Below are 23,264 nucleotides of genomic sequence, written 5' to 3' on the forward strand. Positions count from 1 at the left end.
TTCACATCAGGTAGCCAAAGTATTAGAGTTTCAGCTTCAACATCAGTCCTTCCAATGAATACTCAGGACTGATCTCCTTTAGGATGGACTTGTTGGATCTCCTTGCAGTCCAAGGGACTCAATAAGAGTCTTCTCCAACACCACAGTTGAAAAGTGTCAATTCTTCTTCGCTCGGCTTTCTTTATAGTGTAACTCTCACATCCATACATGACTACTGGAAAAACCATAGCCTTGACTAGATGGACCTTTGTTGGCATAGTAATATCTCTGCTTTTTAATATGCTGTCTAGTTGGTCATAACTTTCCTTCAAGGAGTAAGCGTCTTTTAATTTCATGGCTGCAGTCACCACCAGTAGTGATTTTGGAGCCCCCCAAAATAAAATCTCTCACTGTTTCCACTGGTTCACCATCTATTTCCCATGAAGTGATGGGACCAGATGGCATGATCTTGGTTTTCTGAATATTGAGCTTTAAGCCAACTTTTAACCTTGGAATCTGTCAATAACATCTAATATAACATGGAGTACTAACCTGGTATTTATCTAAGAAGGAGAGATCTGTGGTTTCATTTAAAGGAATAGATGATGATGTGACATGAACATATGGATTTAATTCTGCAATATGTTGAAGTACAGCTTCAGCCCTAAAAAAACAAAACACATACACACAAAAAAGAAAAAAGACTTTTACTACTCTTTTGTTTAATAAACACATTCAGTTTTTCAAATTTGGACACTTTGAAGACATTAGAGAAACCTAAATGTTACAAAATTTCAATGGGAATTTTAAACTGGAGAGGAAGAAAGAAGATAAGGGTTACTTATACTATACAATCTTAAGATGTAGCACGCTGTCATTCCAGAGGAAGTCACACAATCTCAAAATGTACATACTCTTATAGACCAATGCTCCTTCAGTCTCTTAATGACTGAGCAATAATAAGGACCTACTTTAACAATCTCAAAGAAATTCATTCCTAAGTAGCAATGTGACAATATTAAAATTTTGACAAACATAAATATTTACACGTCAGTACTTATTTGTCTATGGTAGAGTGAATTTATGGTGATGAGTTAAATAGCTAAGACTGAACTGGTATTCTAGATTCAGAAAATGTTCTAAGTAACTGCAACATTAAAAAAAAATCCTATGATAACACATCAAAATATCTATCTTCACCTGTTTCTTATATTAACAACATCATCTTCACAGAGAAAGAAGTTGGTTCCTAGATCCCATGCTTGGCATTTTTCTGTATCATGAATTGTAAGTGCCTTCAAAAAGGAGAAAAATATCTGTTAAAGTCAGGAGTAAATAAAGGATGCTCACTATCTCCAATATTATTTACACTGGATTGGAACTATTAGCCTGTGTAATTAGACAAGAGAAAGTAATTAAAATCCAGTTAGATCCATTCATATCTATAGTCAGATATATGACTATAGACATCTAGAAATCCAGAAAAGATCATGGAAAAACTATTTTATTACTATTATTTCTTTTATAAACACAACATATTATTTTAATGCCAGTATATTATGTTTTTGCAGAGATCAATGTTATATTAACTTGAATATACCTTCATTATTCAACTGTGAAATGAGCTAAGATAAATCTTAAAAGCAGGGTTTTGATTACTTAAAATAGTAAAACTGTAATTCCAAGTTACAAAGACATTTATATAACCGTATTCTTTAGCTATTAATAGCTGTATACTAATGACAATAAGAATTAACAATACTTTCCACTATGGCATTTATCAATAACAATTCTCAATTAAGTCAATAATAATTAACATGATGGTCATATTGTAATTCCATATAAACTTACAATATGTTTGCTGTTGGGTGTGTATGTATGTATTTTACAGATAGTGTTGAACCTTAGTTGACTTTAAAAAATGAATACATAGGCACATTACCATGCACTTACATTATTATGGCACCTTTATATTATGAGAAAAGCTACTTTAAAAAACCATAAGAGAATTTAAGTTTAGAAACGTAGCATGTCATATAAATCAACATACACACAAAATTTTTAAACATCACATAAATAAACTTTTCCAAATGGTCATGTTTAAAGTAAGAAAGATACTAACTGGAAAAAAGATATTTTAAACTTATATTACAAGCCACAAATATGGACACAGGGTATACCAGAATAGAAATATGTAGGGGCCATCAAAATATTTAAGCATGTTCAACCTTGCTCAAGAATGAAATACCTTTTCTCATTCATCAGCATGGCATAAATCTAAAAGTTTAATAATAGGCTCTACTGGTGGGAGTGAAGTGAATCAGGCATTATCGGTGGGAATGTGAAGTAGCACAAAACCTCAATGAGAAAAATCTGGCAATCTTTAGCATAATGACAAGGGCATTTCTCCTTTGATATAGCAATCCTACTGTTAAGAATCTATCACAAAAAAAAAAAAAAAAGAATATCACAAAGACACACTGGAAAAAAATACAAAGATATATATATACATATAAATACACACACACACACACACGAGCGGTAGCTGTAGCACTATTTGTAATAGCAAAAGACTGGAAATGATAAAAATGTCCACCAATGAAGAACTATGTATAATTATGTATGATACATCTATACAATGTATATCCATACAGTTATTAAAAAATAATGAAAAAAAATCACTATGGAGTAAAACCAGGATATGCTGATATGTGGTAAAAAGCTAGGTAGAAGTAAGTATGGTACTTTATCTATGAAAGGCAGGTGAGGATAAATGTGCAAACACACATGTACAGATTTGCATGTCTATGTACATGCATTTGCTTATATTTAAAAAGAGATGAAAAAGAAGGTGACCTAATACACAAAGGACAAAATAGGGTAGAGAGAAGATAGACTTGCTTGAACATACTTTGCATTATTTCTCATATAATAGTAAACTAAATCAAACTAAAAAAGCAATCCCTAAAGATCCCAAGGAAGATGAATAAATGGGCAAAACTATCTATTTGAATTTGTTGCATAACTACACAAAAGAATTAACATGACTTAAGAAAGCAATTAATTTGTCTGTCAAATCCAGATGGGATACTAGGGATAAAAAAAAAAGACTCACCTTAAACTGTTTTCAATAATCACATTGACATTAATAATGCTGGAATAGTTATTCTATAGCTATGTCATAGACAAGCAGAATATAATATGAAAGTGAAAGTCTCTCAGTCTTGTCTGACTCTTTGCAACCCCAGGGACTATGCAATCCATGGAATTCTCTAGGCCAGAATACTGGAGTGGATAGCCTTTCCCTTCTCCAGGGGGTCTTCCCAACCCTGGGATCAAACCCAGGTCTGCTGGATTGCAGGCGGATTCTTTACCAGCTGAGCCACAAGGGAAGCTGAATATAATATAGGGTATAATACAGGGTAAAGCAAATAAGTAATCAGGTTCATGTCATTAAGACTCAAATTGTTATAGTAAGAGAAGACACACAAATATATAAATATGGAGGTGCATGTGATAAATGACCTGATTTTTTAACCAGTAAATTGCAAGGAAGGAAAAAAAATCAGGGTAGGAAGATCTACTGATTAAAAGAAACCAAGTTCAGTATATGGGCTTTACCTGGATGCGGATTAGAACAAATCAAATAAAAGAAAGGAAAATACGAACTCTAACTAGATACTTGATGATTATGGTAGTCTTCTATGATAGCCCCAATGATTCATACCTCTTGATATTCAGGCCTTTGTGCTATCCCATCTCCTAAGTGACTTGCTTTTGATGACTATAGCATAGGGGATGGAATGTCACTTCTGAGATTAGGTTACAAAAGACCTGGCACATTTCTCTTCTTATCTTTTGCTTGTTTACTCTGATGAAACAAGCTGCCATACTGTGAGCTGCCCTATGGCAAGGGCCACATGGCAAGGAACTGATGGTGACCTCCAATCAATAGCCAGCAAGGAACTGAGGTGGGAATGTGAACTGGCACATCCTTGCCACTGAATCCTGCCAATAACAACACGAGCGAGCTTGGGAAGCAGACCCTTTCCCCAGCATCAAGATGACTACAGGCCCTGCCAATATGTTGACTGGAGCTTTGTGAGAGACGCTCAACCAGAGGTATTAGCAAAAGTACATCTAATTCCTGACCCAAAGAAAGTGATATAAATGCTGTAGTTCGAATTGCTAAGTTTTGTTTGAAGATAACAATGATATTTAAAAAACTGTTAACATTTTTAGGTGTGAAAGTGCTATTGTGGTTGTTTTAAAAAAACACCCTTATATTTTTGAGCTATATACTAAAATAATTTAAGAATAACACAAGATTTCTGAGATTTATATCAAAATAACTGGGCAGTTAGGGGGCAGTGGGGAACGAGATACATGAAACAAATTTCTCTATGAGCTGATAACTGCACATATGAGATGTGTACATGGGGTTAGCTAAAACTATTCTCTTTTTTTTAATATAATTTTGAAATTTTCTATAATAAAAAGTATTATTAAAAAAGGAAAATAGAGAATTAAGACAATTTTTCTACTAAATGAAGAAGCAATAATTAAGCCAAAGTGTAAATAATATTATCACTACCGATGAGGGAAAAAAAAAGAAGAGTTCATAACAAGCAATTCTTCTTATGAAGAACATTTACCCACTTACCTTAATCCCTGCAAGGACAAGATTCTTTGCTATAATGAGGGAAAAAAAGGAATAGCTTAATATTAGGAATTGTATATTAGATATGTCTTCATGGAGTCTGTTCATATCTCTGACTGAGTAATTTTAACTGTTTTACTACTTTAAAAATTTCAGTTTCTTAGAAAATAGAGATGAACAAAAAGGAATAAAAATAAAATTTGATTTCCATAATCAAACCACACTGAGATAATCACTCTTAAAATTTCAGTGTATACTTCCAGACATGCTGTTATGAATATGTGTGTGCTCTCTACCATAATGAATTAATCGATACAGAGAAAGATCATTAACAGCTATTAACAACATCAAAAGAGAAGCAAGAGAGTCATAACTGGTTTCTCATGCAAGAACGTGAAACAGTCTTGCCAAAAAAATAAATAAACAAATAAAAACTGAATCGGATCAAGATTTTGGATCTAACTTCTTTTACAGAAAATAACACATGGGAGAGGAATTAAATTATTTAAATTATGTTGCTCAAAAGCATCATATAAAATTATGAACAAAAATACTACTTACCAATTTCCAAACCAAGACCACCCATACCACTTAAGAAAACATGAGACTTGGCCATCTTCTGCATTGCTGTGTCTCCAAGAACATACCTCTGCCGACTACATGTAAAACACAACAAAAACAAATTATTTCACCAAAATTGTATATCCTTTTATAGTTATTTGCAAGCTAACACCCTGGTGGCTAGATTCTGCCCACAGACATTTTTTGGATCACTTGCACAATACTTAGAATTCCTCAATTAACTGCCAAATACATATTTTGATAAATTAGATTTGGCACCATAACCCATATACCTTCATGGCTACAGAGCTGAGTAGGAGCAGTGAGGGAGGACTATGTGCTCTAGACTTGGCAAAGTTTCCATCCTTCTCTCATTTATCACCTCTGTGGCCACTACAAGCATTTGAGTTTCTCACTTCCACTTGAAGCCTTTCACCACGAAAAGGATTTATCAGGCAAAAAATTGTTTCCCTCCTTGGAATTTAGATGACTTAAAGTTGAGCAGTTTTCAAACATTATTTTAAATATAAAAGCTGACAAATTATATAAAGGACTTTATTAAGTCATCCATCCGAATAGCCACAAGCTAATATCAGAATGCTACTGCTGCTGCTATTTAGTCACTAAGTTGTGTTTGACTCTTTGCAACCCTTTGGACTGTAGCCTTCCAGGCTCTGGAGTGGGTTGCCATTTCCTTTTTTTTTTTTTTGCTATTTCCTTTTCCAGGAGATCTTCCTGACCCAGAGACTGAATCTCGTCGGCATTAGCAAGCAGATTCTTTACCAATGAGCCACCTGGGAAGCCCCTAGTATCAAAATGGGGATTTCAAAAAATACACGTTGGCAATTAAAAAAATGTCAGATATAGTAACAAAGTCAATAGTAAGAGTTTATTTCAAAGAACACTGATAAACGATTTTATACTACTTTCTGAAGACAGGAGCATGCCAATGGATTCTTACCAGAATCATTCTGAAAGATGAGTTCAGTATAAATAAATAATTCCAGAACTCCTTGGGTTTTAAGTATTTCTTTTGGAATTCTCACACACACACACACACACACACACACACACACATGCTGGTTTAAGGTATGTTCGTTTAATATCTATATTCAGCTATTGATATTCAATATAAATGCCTGAAATGGGGTCACCTGTCCAGTAAGAAGAAACTTTATAAACACAAGCTATTATTATTATTTCCATCCTTATTCCCTACAATGAATAATAAAATCTACTAGACTTTTCTTTTTAAAAATTTATTTTATTAAAGTATAGTTAATTTACAATGTTAGTTTCTGCTATACAGCAAAGTGATTCAGTTACATATTCTTTTCCATTATGCTTTATTACAGGATACTGAATATTGTTCCCTGTGTTCTACCATATGAACTTGTGTTTAACCATTCTGTATATAATAGTTTGCATCTGCTAATCCGAAACTTCCAATCCATCCCTTCATCATGGCAATCATAGTCCATTCTCTATTAGACTTTTTAAATTGATATTCACCATTTTTGCTTCAGAGATAAAACTGATTCATTTATTTATGAAATATTTATTGAACATTTACATAGTATATATGGAAAAGTATATTATAGTGTTTTACAACCTTTATTTCTGTACCCCTAAACAATATATTTAACGTTTGTCTGTTTTGGAACTTTATATAAACTGGATCATTTTGAATACTTATGAGAGTTATTCATATCAAGGTAGCTGTGTATTTTCACTTCATATTGTATTCTTTGTATTATACTATTCTATTGTGATATACCATAATTTAGCAATTCTACAGTTTTGGATGGCTACCAATAAGAAGACTATGAGTACACTTATATATGTCTCATGGTACACATGTAGTAGTTTCTCTAGCATATATTGATGAAAGAAAATGCAAAGTTAACTATTAGATAATACCAGAATAATTTCCAAAGTGGATGTATCAGTTGACATCCTGCTTGGCAATGTATCAAAGTCCCCAAATTTTCACATCCTTAAGTGTGCTGAAACTCAATATGAAAATTCAGTGTGAAACTCAATGTGAAAGTGCTGCACTCAATATGCCAACAAATTTGGAAAACTCAGTAGTGGCCATAAAACTGGAAAAGGTCAGTTTTCATTCCCATCCCAAAGAAAGGCAATGCCAAAGAATGCTCAAAAATGCTCACAATTGCATTCATTTCACATGCTAGCAAAGTAATGCTCAAAATAATTCTCCAAGCCAGGCTTCAACAATACATGAACCATGAACTTCCAGATGTTCAAACTGGATTAGAAAAGGCACAGGAACCAGAGATCAAATTGCCAACATCTGCTGGATCATCAAAAAAGCAAGAGAGTTCCAGAAAAACATCTGTGTCTGCTTTACTGGCTATGCCAAAGTCTTTGACTGTGTGGATTACAATAAACTGTGGAAAATTCTTCAATAGATGGGAATACCAGACCACCTGACCTGCCTCCTGAGAAACTGGTATGCAGGTCAAGAAGCTAGAGTTAGAACTGGACACGGAACAACAGACTGGTTCCAAACCAAGAAAGGAGTACATCAAGGCTGTATATTGTCACCCTGTTTATTTAACTTATATGCAGAGTACATCATGAAAAATGCTGGGCTGGATGAAGCACAAGCTGGAATCAAGACTGTCAGGAGAAATATCAATAACCTCAGATACGCAGATGACACCACCCTTATGGCAGAAAGCAAAGAACTAAAGAGTCTCTTGATGAAAGTGAAAGAGGAGAGTGGAAAAAGTTGGCTCAAAACTTCACATTCAGAAAACTAAGATCATGGCATCTGGTCCTATCACTCCATGGCAAATAGATGGGAAAACAATGGAAACAGTGAGAGACTACTTTTCTGGGCTGCAAAGTCACTGCAGATGGTGACTGCAGCCATGAAATTAAAAGACATTTGTTTCTTGGAAGAAAGCTATGACCAACACAGACAGCAAATTGAAAAGCAGAGACATTACTTTGCCAACAAAGGTCCATATAGTCAAAGGCATGGTTTTTCCAGTAGTCATGTAGGGATGTGAGAGTTGGACTATAAAGAAAACTGAGTGCCAAAGAATTGATGCTTTTGAATTGTGGTGCTGGAGAAGACTCTTAAGAGTCTCCCCGATAGAAAGAAGATCCAACCAGTCCATCCTACAGGAAATCAGCCCTGAGTATTCATTGGAAGGACTGATGCTGAAGCTGAAACTCCAATACTCTGGCCATCTGCTGTGAAAAACTGACCGATCTGAAAAGAACCTGATTCTGGGAAAGATTGAAGGCAGGAGGCAAAGGAAGGACAGAGGATGCGATGGTTGGATGGCATCACCGACTGAATGTATATGCATTTGAGTAAGCTCTGGAAGTTGGTGATGGACAGGGAAGCCTGGAGTGCTGCATTCCATGGGATTGCAAAGAGTCGGACACAGCTGAGCGACTGAACTGAACTGAATGTGCTGAAAAAAGTTAACACAGCAGGCCTGATCTTTAGCCTGCTTTTGGGGCTAGCCCCTGGCTGCTGCCTGTGCACTTGGCTTTTGAAATGTTTCCTATTCTAATAATTCTACTTCTCTTTTTCTTTGAGTTTCTTGAAATAAAAACTCCTTTAGCTTTTGGATATTCTTCTCTAAAATACACATGTAAAACTTTAAGTGATTTTAAAAAGTATACCAAATTTTGATCCATAGTACTTTAAATGATTATTCTTAATTTTAATTATGATTCTTTTTCTGACTTATGGATTCACCTGTAGTGTATTTTTAAATTTCTAATTTTATGAGGAATTTTACAATTATATTTTGTGTTGACTTCTAGTTTAAATGCATTGTGAACAGACATCACAATCTACATAATTTCACACTTTAATATTTGAGAATTTCTTTGGTCAATTTTACAAATGTTCCATTCTTGAAAGGAATATGTACCCTACAGTTGCTAACATACAATATTCCTTATATGTGCATTAGAGTAATCTTAATAATCATGTTGATGAAATTTATACTTGTTCAGACTTTGTTTGCCTGTTTTCTTGATTACTAAAAGTCACATTTAAAAAATGGCCCACTATGATTGCAAATTTGTCTATTCTCCTTATGTATTAGTACCTGAACATGCTAACGAGTGAGAATAACAGCTAACACTCAGCGTTTATTATGCACCACAGTTTTATTTGTATTAACTCATTAGTCCTCATAAAACTACAGAAATTCTATTATTATTCCATTTTTACAGAGAGGAAAACCTAAGCACAGAGAAATTAAGCAACTGATAGATAGTGGAAGCAAGATTCAGTCCAGGCAGTCTGGCCTTAGCATCCATATTCTTAACCACTATGATACACTGAATGTAGATTAAGAACGGCAAAGCATTCTACAAATCTTACAGGGAGAGAAAAAAATCAGTTCCTGGCCTAACTCTTCCATAACCCAATTCCCAAGCCCTAAGAAAAGCCATCTTCAATTCTTTTAGTTATTTCTTCTAATATTTACCCCCTATATTTCTCAATAAACATGTTTGTACTTTATTTCTTGATTTTTCAGCTTTAAGTATTATCTATAAACTTCCAACTAAAAAAGATGCCATGAATTTCAATTATTGAATACAAATCCAGTCAAATCATTTCCCTGCTTTAAAAACTCTGGTTGGTATTGTGTTTCCCTTATGATAAAGTCGAGACTCCATTAATCACAAAGCTGTTCATAATCTAGTCTCTGCTCAGCTCTCCAGTCTCATTTTTGTCACTCTACCATCACACTCCATGTTCCAGGTGTACTAAAGGCTTTCAGTTCTCCAAACATGGTATACTCTCTTCGGCTGCTAAGACACTTTTCTGGAATATTCCTCTTCCCTAATACGCCTGAATAACTCCTTGTCCTCAGGTCTCAAACTGCATGTTACTTTCCCCATGATGCTTCCCCTGATGCCCCTAAGTTTCTTTAAGACAGTGTTGGATCATCTTTCTGTGCATCGTAACACTACACATTCAATTTATTATAACAATTATCACAGTGTATTTTCACTATTTATTTGCCTATTTTTCCTAGGAGATTGTAGATTCCTTAGGACAGAGCCTACCTTATTTGCTACTGTATCCCCAGTGACTAACAGGGCCTGGCACATAACAGACACACAAAACCTATCTGCTAAATTAATGAAAGAAATGAACTGGCAACAAGAACAACACTTTCATGCTCTACTAAGCAGAGGGCATGAATTCTTTTTTTTGTGTTCACAGTCAAAGAACTGCATTAAAAAAATATGTTTTTCACACTTGTCTTCATCAATTATTTTTAAGATTACTTAGGCAAATAATGGGAGAAGGCAATGGCAACCTACTCCAGTACTCTTGCCTGGAAAATCCCATGGAAGGAGAAGCCTGGTAGGTTACAGTCCATGGGGTCGCTAGGAGTCGGACACGACTGAGACACTTCACTTTCACTTTTCATTTTCATGCATTGGAGAAGGAAATGGCAACCCACTCCAGTGTTCTTGCCTGGAGAATCCCAGGGACGGGGGAGCCTGGTGGGCTGCCGTCTATGGGGTCAAACAGAGTCAGACACGACTGAAGTGACTTAGCAGCAGCAGCAGCAGCAGGCAAATAATGAATAGCCAAAACATAAACATGGTTACAAATGACACAGATCATCCAGACAAAGGAAAAGAATTAAAATATATGAGCTAAAGTTGTTCAAAGAATCATAAAATTTCAAATTCTCAACAGGTAACTAAATTACCTGCCTTTTCAATGTTTGGCTACCAAGGGGAAGAGTATACTAAGTGAGTGCCTACTCCGTGTTTGTTAATGTCAGGTACTCTGCAGTTGACACTTAAAGAGCTAAGAGTGTAACTTCAAGCCCACTAGACCTGACTGTATTAAGCAGACATGCATATATCAGTAACTGTATCAGAAAGAAAGAAATTTCCAAGGCTATCTACTCGACTTTTAGGGAGCCCTATTTATTAAAGATTCTCCTTACAAAGGTATTATATCTCCCTGTAGTTTTCACCACTAGTCCTAATTTTACTTCCTTGGGATCATAGGGAACTTGTCTAATCCCTCTTCAATGTGACAGCCCTCCAAACATTTAAAGATGGTATTCAGGTTCCAGAGTCTTCTTTCTCCAGGCTAAACATCTCCAGTTCCTTAAACAATTCTAAACATGACATCATTTTGAGTCCCCATCAACACTCTAATCACTTTCCTTTGGATGTACTTCAGTTACCTTCAGGCATTCATAGATTTATTAAAATATCTATTTCAAGCCAAGCACTGGCACTGTGTGGGGATCACAATAGCAACAACATCATGAGGTAATGTGAGGGTTAAATTAAATAAGATAGAATAAATAAAATACCTAGCAGGATGCCTGTGACGTTATTGGGAGAGAGGAATAATCAAATAATCCACTATTAAGTAGTGCTACTGCTCCTAAGTAGCTTCAGTTGTGTCTGATTCTGTGCAACCCCATAGATGGTAGCCCACCAGGCTCCCGTCCCTGGGATTCTCCAGGCAAGAACACTGGAGTGGGTTGCCATTTCCTTCTCCAATGCATGAAAGTGAAAAGTGAAAAGTGAAAAGTGAAGTTGCTCAGTTGTGTCCACCTCGACCCCATGGACTGCAGCCTACAACACTCCTCCATCCATGGGATTTTCCAGGCAAGAGTACTGGAGTGGGGTGCCATTGCCTTCTCCAAGTACTACATACAGAAGTACCAGAAACTAAGGGAACCTGAAAGAATAGGAAGTGATTATCGCTATCAGTGGAGGCCATGGAAAGTTTCACAAATGAGGTTCACCCAAGTTGAAATCTGAAGACTTGAGTTAAAAATTAATCAAAGAAGGAAAAGCATTCTATGCTAGGAAAAAGAAAAGCATGAAAAAGAATGACAGATAAGAGATACATGGTACATACATAAAACTTTCATTTCTGGCCTTAGTTAAATAAGGGGGAACAGATTTATCCTTTTCCTGCCTTAAAGAACTGAAAAATGGACAATATAAATGAAACAATTCAGACACTAGACAATAGGCAACTCAGGACAATAATCTCAGAGAAGAAAAACAACTGAGGTGAGCTTTATGACTGCCCTAGTCACCGCCCAGAGTTTCCAGAAGGTAGAGCAGGAAGGGAAACTCAAAAAGAGCTTGGTGGTCTTCCCAAACTGAAGAGAACAGGGTGTGAATTCAAGGCTAGAATTTGTGAGCAAATGCACAGAGATTAGGGGAGGAAACAACCTCAAGCTAGGGAAAGAACCAGATGAAAAGTCCAAGTGAAACAATCACTGTTTAAACAGGGCCAAGACAGTTTGTGTTCCTCTTCAGCCAAATGGAAAACCTTTTAATACAGAGAGCACTGGATAAAATAGAAAAGAGTAATACATCAGTACTGGGGGGGAATTAGCCTCAAAATTGAGTCTTCTCTGGTCTTACCTAGCAAAGCTTAAAAGTTAGCCTTCATAAAAATAAACTTGTTTTCAAGTAATTTAACTGTGTCCTTGAAAAAGCTCAAGAATATTTAAAGGAATTTAAGATAATTCAGGACCCAAAAAGGTAAAATTCATAATGTCTAACATACACTAAAAAAAAAAAAAAAACTAGAAATGCAAAAAAAAAAAATTACTAGATATGCAAAAAAGTAGGAAATACAACTCTAGATAGAAAAATCAATAGAAGAGACTTAGAAATGACATATGATAGAATGTGTGGACAAAGACTAAAACAGTTAAAAATATAATTCATATGCTCAAGAAGCAGCAAAACTTCCAGATATGAAAACTATAAAATGTAAGATGAAAAACACTTTGAGTGGAATTAACAGATTCAACACTGCAGAAGTGGACCTGAAGACACAGCAACAGACTTTACAAAATGAAAAACAGAAATGAAACAAAACAAAACAAAACTGGGGGATAAAACCCCTCCAAAACCAAAAGAGCTTAAGTGAGTTGTGGGACAACTTCACTTGGTCTATGTGAAACTGAGGTCCCTGAAAGAGACTGGAGAAAAGGGGAGAGAAAAATATACTTGAAGAACTAAGCAGTTAAAATTTTTCTAGGAGCACAACAAACTCACAGACCATGATGTAAACAAACAACAAAACGTAAAAAGAAAACAACACTAAAGGATATCGTAATTGTTTAAAACCAGGGATGAAGAGAAAATATTAAAAATAATCAGAGAAAACAGATCATGCAATTTACAGAGGAAAGGTAAGAATGATAATTGACTTTTTCCCAGGAAGCAGTACAAACTGGATGAAAAAGGCACATTTTTAAAACATTGAAAGGAAGATAATGTCAACCTAAATTTCTATACTCAGTTTCAAAAAAGGGAAGTAAAGACTTCATCAGACATATAACAGCTGAAAGAATTCATTGCTGGTAGACTTTCACCATAAGAAATATCAAAGTAAATCTTCAGGCAGAAGAAAACAGTATTAGATGGAAATCTTAATTTACACAAAGGAATAGAGAACATCAGAAATCACAAAACTCGTTTCTTTATTTTTAAAATCTCTTTTAAAGATAATTGACTGGTTAAGTCAAATACAATAATGTATTGTGAGTTTATGCTGCTGCTGCTGCTGCTAAGTTGCTTCTGTCGTGTCCAACTCTGTGCGACCCCATAGACGGCAGCCCACCAGGCTCCCCTGCCCCTGGGATTCTCCAGGCAAGAACACTGGAGTGGGTTGCCATTTCCTTCTCCAACTGTGAGTTTATAACATTTTGTCAAAGTAAAATTTTAAGACAATGATAACTCAAGTCCTAAAAAAGAGAAACAGAAGAACACTATTGTAACTTTCTTTTACCATACAGGAAGTGATGTTAGATCTGAGTACACACTGTAGAGATTTAAACTATAAACCATAAAGTAATCACTTTCCATCTAGTCAAAGCTATGGTTTTGCAGTAGTCATGTATGGATGTAAGAACTGTACTACAAAGAAAGCTAGTCCAGTTCAGTTCAGTCGCTCAGTCATGTCTGACTCTTTGCGACCCCATGAATCGCAGCACGCCAGGCCTCCCTGTCCGTGACCAACTCCCGGAGTGATTACGCAAACTCATTCCATTGATTCAGTGATGCCAGCCAGCCATCTCATCCTCTAGAACACTGAAGAATTGATGCTTTTGAACTGAGGCGTTGGAGAAGACTCTTGAGAGTCCCTTGAACTGCAAGATCAAAACAGTCAATCCTGAAGAAAACCAGTTCTAAATAATCACTGGAAGGACTAATGCAGAAGCTGAAACTCCAATACTATGGCCACCTGATGCGAAGAACTGACTCATTGGAAAAGACCCTGATACTGGGAAAGACTGACGGCAGGAGGAGAAGCAGATGACAGAGAATGAGATGGTTGGATGGCATCACTGACTCGATGCACATGAGTTTGATTAGGCTTCGGGAGTTGGTAATGGACAGGGAAGCCTGGCATGCTGTAGTCCATGAGGTCGCAGAGTTGGGCACAGCTGAGAGACTGAACTGAATCACTAAACAAAGCAAAAGAAAGTACACCTGACTCTCAAACATAGGTTTGAGCTGTGTGGGTCCACTTATATGTGTGTTTTTTTTTTTTTTTTTAAAAACATATAGTCAGCCCTCCATATTTACATCCAAAGACACGGACGTTAGTCAAAGTTGTTCAGCTGTGTTCATCTCTTTGCGATCCCATGGTCTATACAGTCCATGGAATTCTCCAGGCCAGAATACTGAAGTGGGTAGCCTTTCCCTTGTCCAGGGGATCTTCCCAACCCAGGGATGGAACCCAGATCTCCCACACTGCAGGCGACCTCTTTACCATATGAGCCAGAGGGAAGCCCAAGGACACAGACAACCAACTGTATTCATTATATCATATCACTTGATGCAACAGCCTTGAGCATTCATGTATTTTTGTATACATGGAGGCTCCTGGAATGGATACCCCATGGATACTGAGGGACAATATGTTACAACTGTAACATATCAGTAAAGAAGATAAAATATAACTTAAATGCTCAATTATTCAACAAAAAGAGAGAGAAAAGGAATACCAGTAACAGACAGATTAGGCAATTAGAAAACAAATAGCAGAAATATTATCAATAGAACTTCCTTGGTGGTCCAGTGGTTAACACTCTGCACTTCTGCTGGGGGGGGAAATCACTCATCTAGAGCCAGACATCTTGGAATGTGAAGTCAAGTGGGCCTTAGAAAGCATCACTACGAACAAAGCTAGTGGAGGTGATGAAATGCTGGTAGAGCTATTTCAAATTCTGAAAGATGATGCTGTGAAAGTGCTGCACTCAATATGCCAGCAAATTTGGAAAACTCAGCAGTGGCCACAGGACTGGAAAAGGTCAGTTTTCATTCCAATCCCAAAGAAAGGCAATGCCAAATTATGCTCAAAGTACCGCACAATTGCACTCATCTCACATGCTAGTAAAGTAATGCTCAAAATTCTCCAAGCCAGGCTTCAGCAATACGTGAACCGTGAACTCCCTGATGTTCAAGATGGTTTTCGAAAAGGCAGAGGAACCAGAGATCAAATTGCCAACATCCGCTGGATCATGGAAAAAGCTAGAGTTTCAGAAAAACATCTCTTTCTGCTTTATTGACTATGCCAAAGCCTTGACTGTGTGGATCACAATAAACTGTGGAAAATTCTAGAGAGATGGGAATACCAGATCACCTAACCTACCTCTTGAGAAATCTGTATGCAGGCCAGGAAGCAACAGTTAGAACTGGACATGGAACAACAGACTGGTTCCAAATAGGAAAAAGAGTATGTTAAGGCTGTATATTGTCACCCTGCTTATTTAACTTATATGTAGAGTACATCATGAGAAACGCTGGATTGGAAGAAACACAAGCTGGAATCAAGATTGCCGGGAGAAATATCAATAACCTCAGATATGCAGATGACACCACCCTTATGGCAGAAAGTGAAGAGGAACTAAAGTCTCTTGATGAAAGTAAAAGAGGAGAGTGAAAAAGTTGGCTTAAAGCTCAACATTCAGAAAACGAAGATCATGGCATCTGGTCCCATCACTCCATGGGAAATAGATGGAGAAACAGTGGAAGCAGTGTCGGACTTTATTGTTTGGGGCTCCAAAGTCACTGCAGATGGTGACTGCAGCCATGAAATTAAAAGATGCTTATTCCTTGGAAGAAAAGTTATGACCAACCTAGATAGCATATTCAAAAGCAGGGACACTATTTTGCTGACTAATGTCTATCTAGTCAAGGCTATGGTTTTCCCAGTGGTCATGTATGGATGTGAGAGTTGGACTGTGAGGAAGGCTGAGCGCCGAAGAATTGATGCTTTTGATATGTGGTGTTGGAGAAGACTCTTGAGAGTCCCTTGGACTGCAAGGAGATCCAACCAGTCCATTCTGAAGGAGATCAACCCTGGGATTTCTTTGGAAGGAATGATGCTAAAGGTGAAGCTCCAGTACTCTGGCCACCTCATGCGAAGAATTGACTCATTGGAAAAAACTTTGATGTTGGGAGGGATTGAGGGCAGGAGGAGAAGGGGATGACAGAGGATGAGACGGCTGGATGGCATCACTGACTCTATGGACGTGAGTCTGACCGAACTCCGGGAGTTGGTGATGGACAGGGAGGCCTGGCGTGCTGCAATTCATGGGGTCGCAGAGAGGCGGACATGACTGAGCGACTGAACTGAACTGAAGATGTCGCATGTCACATGTTAAATATACATGGTGCAACCATGCCTCTAAAAGAGTGTCACACTGAATAAAGAGAAAAACCCAATTATACTATATTCTATCTACAAGGAGGCCCACTTAAATACACACAAAAAATGAAAGTAAAAGGGTGGAAAAAGATATCATGATACCAATAATCAAGGGAAAAGCAGACTATTTTAATAGGACATAACAATTCTAACGGAGAAGGCAATGGCACCTCACTCCAGTACTCTTGCCTGGAAAATCCCATGGATGGAGGAGCCTGGTAGGCTGCAGTCCATGGGGTCACTAGGAGTCGGAAATGACTGAGCGACTTGACTTTCACTTTTTACTTTCATGCATTGGAGAAGGAAATGGCAACCCACTCCAGTGTTCTTCCCTGGAGAATCCCAGGGATGGGGCAGCCTGGTGGGCTGCTGTCTCTGGGGTTGCACAGAGTCGGACATGACTGAAGTGACTTAGCAGCAGCAGCAAAAACAATTCTAAATGTTTATGTACTAATAACACAGCGACAAACTATGTGATGCAAAAAAGTATGAAATACACAAACAGGAAATTATGGACAATATCCATCTCTTAACAATTGGTATAAAGAATAGACAGAACATCAGTAATGTTTCAGAACAGTTGAACAATGTTATTAATCAATTTGATCTAACTGACATTGATAGGACAAGCCAGTAAATAACAGAATACATATTCTCTCCAAATGTACACAGAACATTGACCAAGATAGACCATATTCTCCACTAAAAAAACTTCAAAAAATTTAAGTCACACAAAGTATGTTTCCTGATAACACTGGAATGATTAGAGATCAACAGAAAGATCTCTGAAAAAAAATTCCTTAATATCTGGAAACTAGTAAGACACTTACGGTCTCAAAAATCAATGATCTCAACTTCTACTTTAAGAAATAAGAAAAAGATCAAATTAAACTAAAAATAGCAGGGAAAAAACCCTTTAAAGCACAGAAATTACTGAAATACAAAATAAAAAATATTTTAAAAATCAATTTAACTGCTGGTTCTTTGAGAAGAAAATAAAATGAACAAACCTCTAGTCAGAATGATCAGGAAAAGAGAAGACAGAATTATCCTCTCTTACCATTATCAGATAATTATCTTGATAATTACCATTATCAGGAATGAGCAGGGAATATTGTTCAGATTCTATAGAAACTAAAAAAGGATATTCAGGGAATATTACAAACAACTTCATGCCACTAAATTCAACCAATGAGACAAATGAACATACTCTTTGAAAGACCCAAACTACTAAAGCTCACTCAAGAAGAAATATATCATCTGAATATCCCAGTATCTACTAGCTATTTAATATGTATTAATAATTTAAAACTTTCCCACAAAGAAAACTCCAAAGACAGCTTCCCTGTGAATTCTACCAAAAATATGAGAAAAAATAATATTGACTCTACACAAGCTTTCAAGAAATCTGAAGAAAAAATAACTCTAAGCTTATTCTGTGAGGTCAGCATCACTCTGATACCAAAACCAGGCAAAATCATTCAGTAAAAAATACTCAAACCAATATCCTTCATGTAACATAGATGCAAAAATTTTTAACAGAATTTCTGTAGAAATACATCATGTGAGTTTAATCCCAGAAACAGAATGCAATGGTGGTATAATACTCTAAAAGACATCATTGTAATTCATAATATTAAAAGACTACATTGGAAAAGCCATATAATCACTTTCATGAATACAGAAAAAATGTTTGACAATTATAATATGCCATTTCTGATTTAAAAAAACAACAAAACTCTAAGCAAACTAGTGACAGAAGGGTACTTCCTCAACCTAACAAAGGGTAACTATGAAAAACGTATAGCTAACATTATACCTTACTAGTGTGTGAGATGAGTGCAATTGTGCAGAGGTTTGAGCATTCTTTGGCACTGCCTTTCTTTGGGATTGGAATGAAAACTGACCTTTTCTAGTCCTGTGGCCACTGCTCAGTTTTCCAAATGTGCTGGCATACTGAGTGCAGCATCATCTTTCAGGATTTGACATAGCTCAACTGGAATTCCATTACCTCCACTAGCTTTGTTCATAGTGATGCTTTCTAAGGCCCACTTGACTTCACATTCCAAGATGTCTGGCTCTAGGTGAGTGATTACACCATTGTGATTATCTGGGTCGTGAAGATCTTTTTTGTACAGTTCTTCTGTGTATTCTTGCCACCTCTTCTTAATATCTTCTGCTTCTGTTAGGTCCAGGCCATTTCTGTCCTTTATCGAGCCCATTTTTGCATGAAATGTTCTCTTGGTATCTCTAATTTTCTTGGAAGAGATCTCTAGTCTTTCCCATTCTGTTGTTTGCCTCTATTTCTTCGCACTGATTGCTGAGGAAGGCTTTCTTATCTCTTCTTGCTATTCTTTGGAACTCTGCATTTAGATGCTTATATCTTTCCTTTTCTCCTTTGCTTTTGGCTTCTCTTCTTTTCACAGCTATTTGTAAGGCTTCCTCAGACAGCCATTTTGCTTTTTTGCATTACTTTTCCATGGGGATGGTCTTGATCCCTGTCTCCTGTACAATGTCATGAACCTCCATTCATAGTTCATCAGGCACTCTATCAGATCTAGTCCCTTAAATCTATTTCTCACTTCCATTGTATAATCATAAGGGATTTGATTTAGGTCATATCTGAATGGTGTAATGGTTTTCCCTACTTTCTTCAATTTAAGTCTAATTTTGGCAATAAGCAGTTCATGATCTGAGCCACAGTCAGCTCCTGGTCTTGTTTTTGTTGACTGTACAGAGCTTCTCCTTCTTTGGCTGCAAAGAATATAGTCAATCTGATTTCGCTGTTGACCATGTAATGCTCAAAATTCTCCAAGCCAGGCTTCAGCAGTACATGAATCGTGAACTTCCTGATGTTCAAGCTGGTTTTAAAAAAGGCAGAGGAACCAGAGATCAAATTGCCAACATCCGCTGGATCACGGAAAAAGCAAAAGAGTTACAGAAAAACGTCTATTTCTACTTTATTTACTATGTCAAAGACTTTGACTGTGTGGATCACAATAAACTGTGGAAAATTCTGAAAGAGATGGGAACACCAGACCACCTGACCTGCCTCTTGAGAAACCTATATGCAGGTCAGGAAGCAACAGTTAGAACTGGACATAGAACAATAGACTGGTTCCAAATAGGAAAAGGAGTACGTCAAGGCTGTATATTGTCACCTTGCTTATTTAACTTATATGCAGAGTACATCATGAGAAACGCTGGGCTGGAAGAAACACAAGCTGGAATCAAGACTGCCGGGAGAAATATCAATAACCTCAGATATGCACATGACACCACCCTTATGGTAGAAAGTGAAGAGGAACTAAAAAGCCTCTTGATAAAGTGAAAGTGGAGAGTGAAAAAGTTTGCTTAAAGCTCAACATTCAGAAAACGAAGATCATGGCATCTGGTCCCATCACTTCATGGCAAATAGATGGGGAAACAGTGGAAACAGCGTCAGACTATTTTTTTGGGCTCCAAAGTCACTGCAGATGGTGACCGTAGCCATGAAATTAAAAGACGCTTACTCCTTGGAAGGAAAGTTCTGACCAACCTAAATAGCATATTCAAAAGCAGAGACATTATTTTGCCAAAAAAGGTCCATCTAGTCAAGGCTATGGTTTTTCCAGTGGTCATGTATGGATGTGAGAGTTGGATTGTGAAGAAAGCTGAGCACCAAAGAATTGATGCCTTTGAACCGTGGTGTTGGAGAAGACTCTTGAGAGTCCCTTGGACTGCAAGGAGATCCAACAAGTCCATTCTAAAGGAGATCAGCCCTGGGATTTCTTTGGAAGGAATGACGCTAAAGCTGAAACTCCAATACTTTGGCCACCTCATGGGAAGAGTTGACTCATTGGAAAAAGCTCTGATGCTGGGAGGGATTGGGGGCAGGAGAAGGGGACGACAGAGGATGAGATGGCTGGATGGCATCACTGACTTGATGGATGCGAGTCTGAGTGAACTCCGGGAGTTGGTGATGGACAGGGAGGCCTGGCGTGCCTCAATTCATGGGGTCGCAAAGAGTCGGACATGACTGAGTGACTGAACTGAACTGAACATTATATCCTCACCGAAGAATTGATGTTTTAGAGTTGTGGTGCTGGAAAAGACTCTTGACAGTCCCTCAGACTGCAAGGAGATTAAAGTCACCTATCTTAAAGGAAATCAACCCTGAATATTCATTGGAAGGGCTGTTGCTGGAGCTCCAATATTTGGCCACCTTATGTGAAGAACTGACTCCTTGGAAAAGACCCTGATGCTGGGAAAGATTGAAGGCAAAAGGATAAGGGGATGGTAGAGGATGAGACAGATATCATCACTGACTCAATGGATATAATTTGAGCAAACTCTGGGAGATAGTGAAGGACAAGGGAGCCTGCTGTGCTACAGGCCATGGGTTCAAAATGAGTCTGACACACCTTTAATATGGTAGTCTGTAAATATTGCTGTACCCTCCTTAGTAATGTTATATAGTTACCAGTGCAAAGATCTTACATAACTTTTGTCAAATTTTTATATTTTTTATATTATTATAAATGGTAATTTTTAAGTTTCAGTTTCCAGTTATTCATTACTGTTAAATTGGAGAACAGTTGATTTTTGCATATTTACCTCCTATCTTACAATCTTGCTAATCTAACTGACTGCTGTTGTTCAGTCTGAGTTGTGTCCGACACAACTATATAACCTTATTAAATTGACATACATACCATATTAAAGGTTCTTAAAGTTGACACATTAAAGTTGACATATTAAAGGTTCTTAATATTGAAAGACATACCATATTAAAGGTTCTTAAAGTTCAATAGTTAAAACATCAGTATATATAAACTCTCATAACAGCCTTATTTGTAATACCCAAAACCTGGAAACAACCCAAAGGTCCATCAACAATTATTAAGTGATTAAATAAATTGTGAAAGTGAAAGTTGCTTAGTCTGACTCTTCGTGACCCCATGGACTATACAGTCCATGGAATTCTCCAAGCCAGAATACTGGAGTGGGTAGCCATTCCCTTCTCCAGGGGATCTTCCCAACCCAGGGATTGAACCCCGGTCTCCCACATTGCAGGCAGATTTTTTACCAGCTGAGCCACCAGTGAAGCCTATATTTGTACAATTACAAATATTGTACAATTTTGTAAGCCTATATTTGCACAACTTCAAAAATTACAAGGAAGCTAATAAACTGTAGTATAGCCATAAAATAGAAAACCCATCAATAAAAAGGAAAAAATTACTGATACAAAATCATATATGAATCTCAAACTCATTACACTGAGTGAAAGAAGCCAAACTTCCCAAAGGTGTACATACTGTATGATTCCATTTATATAAAATTCTAGAAAATGAAAACTATTCTACAGTACAAAAGCAGATGAGTGGTTGCCTGGGGAAAATGGCAGCTGGAGTGAGAAGAGAGGTAGAAATTACCAAGGGGCACAGAGAAAATGTTTAGTTGTGACTGATGTTATCTAAATTGTGGTGATGATTTCATGAGTATATACTCATGTCAAAACATATCAATTTGTATACTTTAAATATGCCTGATCTACTTTACATTAATTTATATCTCAATGAAGCTGTGGGAAAATATGTATTTATGATGGGAGATACTCTTTCATGGGTCTTTCAACTCCAAGATGTCTCTCTAGATATGCCTAGAAGACAATGTCTTGACTGCTCTTTACTTGGCCTTTTCTCAGGGTTGTATTTGACTCTGAGAGATGAGGTGGGACTTGGGAGTAAGGAGAACCAGTATTAGGATGATGCCCCTGCTCTTTGCTGTATCATTAGTAGCGAAACACTTTGTCTCTGACCCAGATGTCCCACATTTTCTGTTCAGTTCAGTTCAGTCGCTCAGTCGTGTCTGACTCTTTGTGACCCCATGAATCACAGCTCGCCAGGCCTCCCTGTTCATCACCATCTCCTGGAGTTCACTCAGACTCACGTCCATCAAGTCCATGATGCCATCCAGCCTGTGAGCATCCACTAAATAATAATAGACTAGCTTTTAGCTTGTAAGTGAGGCAAAATCAAATCCTAAATCTTGACAATATTAATATAAATTTTGGCAAAGATAAGCAATAGGATGTCAGAGGGTAAAGGGGTGAGAAGTGACATGGAAGCCAAAAACAAAGACAGGACCATAACTCATGGCAAATTAGAAGTTATTGAACTCATAGGTATCATTCTTCATGGTGAATTTTCAATCTGTGCACATTTTCTCATTAAATATGTTGAATAAGTGAGTGGATGAAAAAAATTAATAAATGAAAGAAACAATGACACTTAAAAGGTTAAGTAACTTAATATCATACACTCACAAACAATGGAGAATGATTCAAAT

At 37.0% G+C, this 23,264-nt stretch overlaps 1 protein-coding gene across 1 annotated transcript in view; it reads right to left on the reverse strand.

Moving 5' to 3' along the window:
- Nucleotides 1-23,264, reverse strand: part of UBA6 (ubiquitin like modifier activating enzyme 6) — an 88,594-nt gene that overhangs the window by 57,456 nt on the left and 7,874 nt on the right. The window contains exons 3-6 of the mRNA XM_068975030.1: nt 5,201-5,295; nt 4,643-4,671; nt 1,180-1,274; nt 532-643 (exon numbers count right to left, since the gene is read on the reverse strand). Coding sequence (XP_068831131.1) covers nt 532-643; nt 1,180-1,274; nt 4,643-4,671; nt 5,201-5,295 — 331 coding nt within the window. The remainder of the gene's footprint in view (nt 1-531; nt 644-1,179; nt 1,275-4,642; nt 4,672-5,200; nt 5,296-23,264) is intronic.

Source organism: Capricornis sumatraensis, chromosome 7 (genome assembly GCF_032405125.1).
Source record: "Capricornis sumatraensis isolate serow.1 chromosome 7, serow.2, whole genome shotgun sequence".
Classification (NCBI taxonomy): Eukaryota; Metazoa; Chordata; class Mammalia; order Artiodactyla; family Bovidae; genus Capricornis; species Capricornis sumatraensis.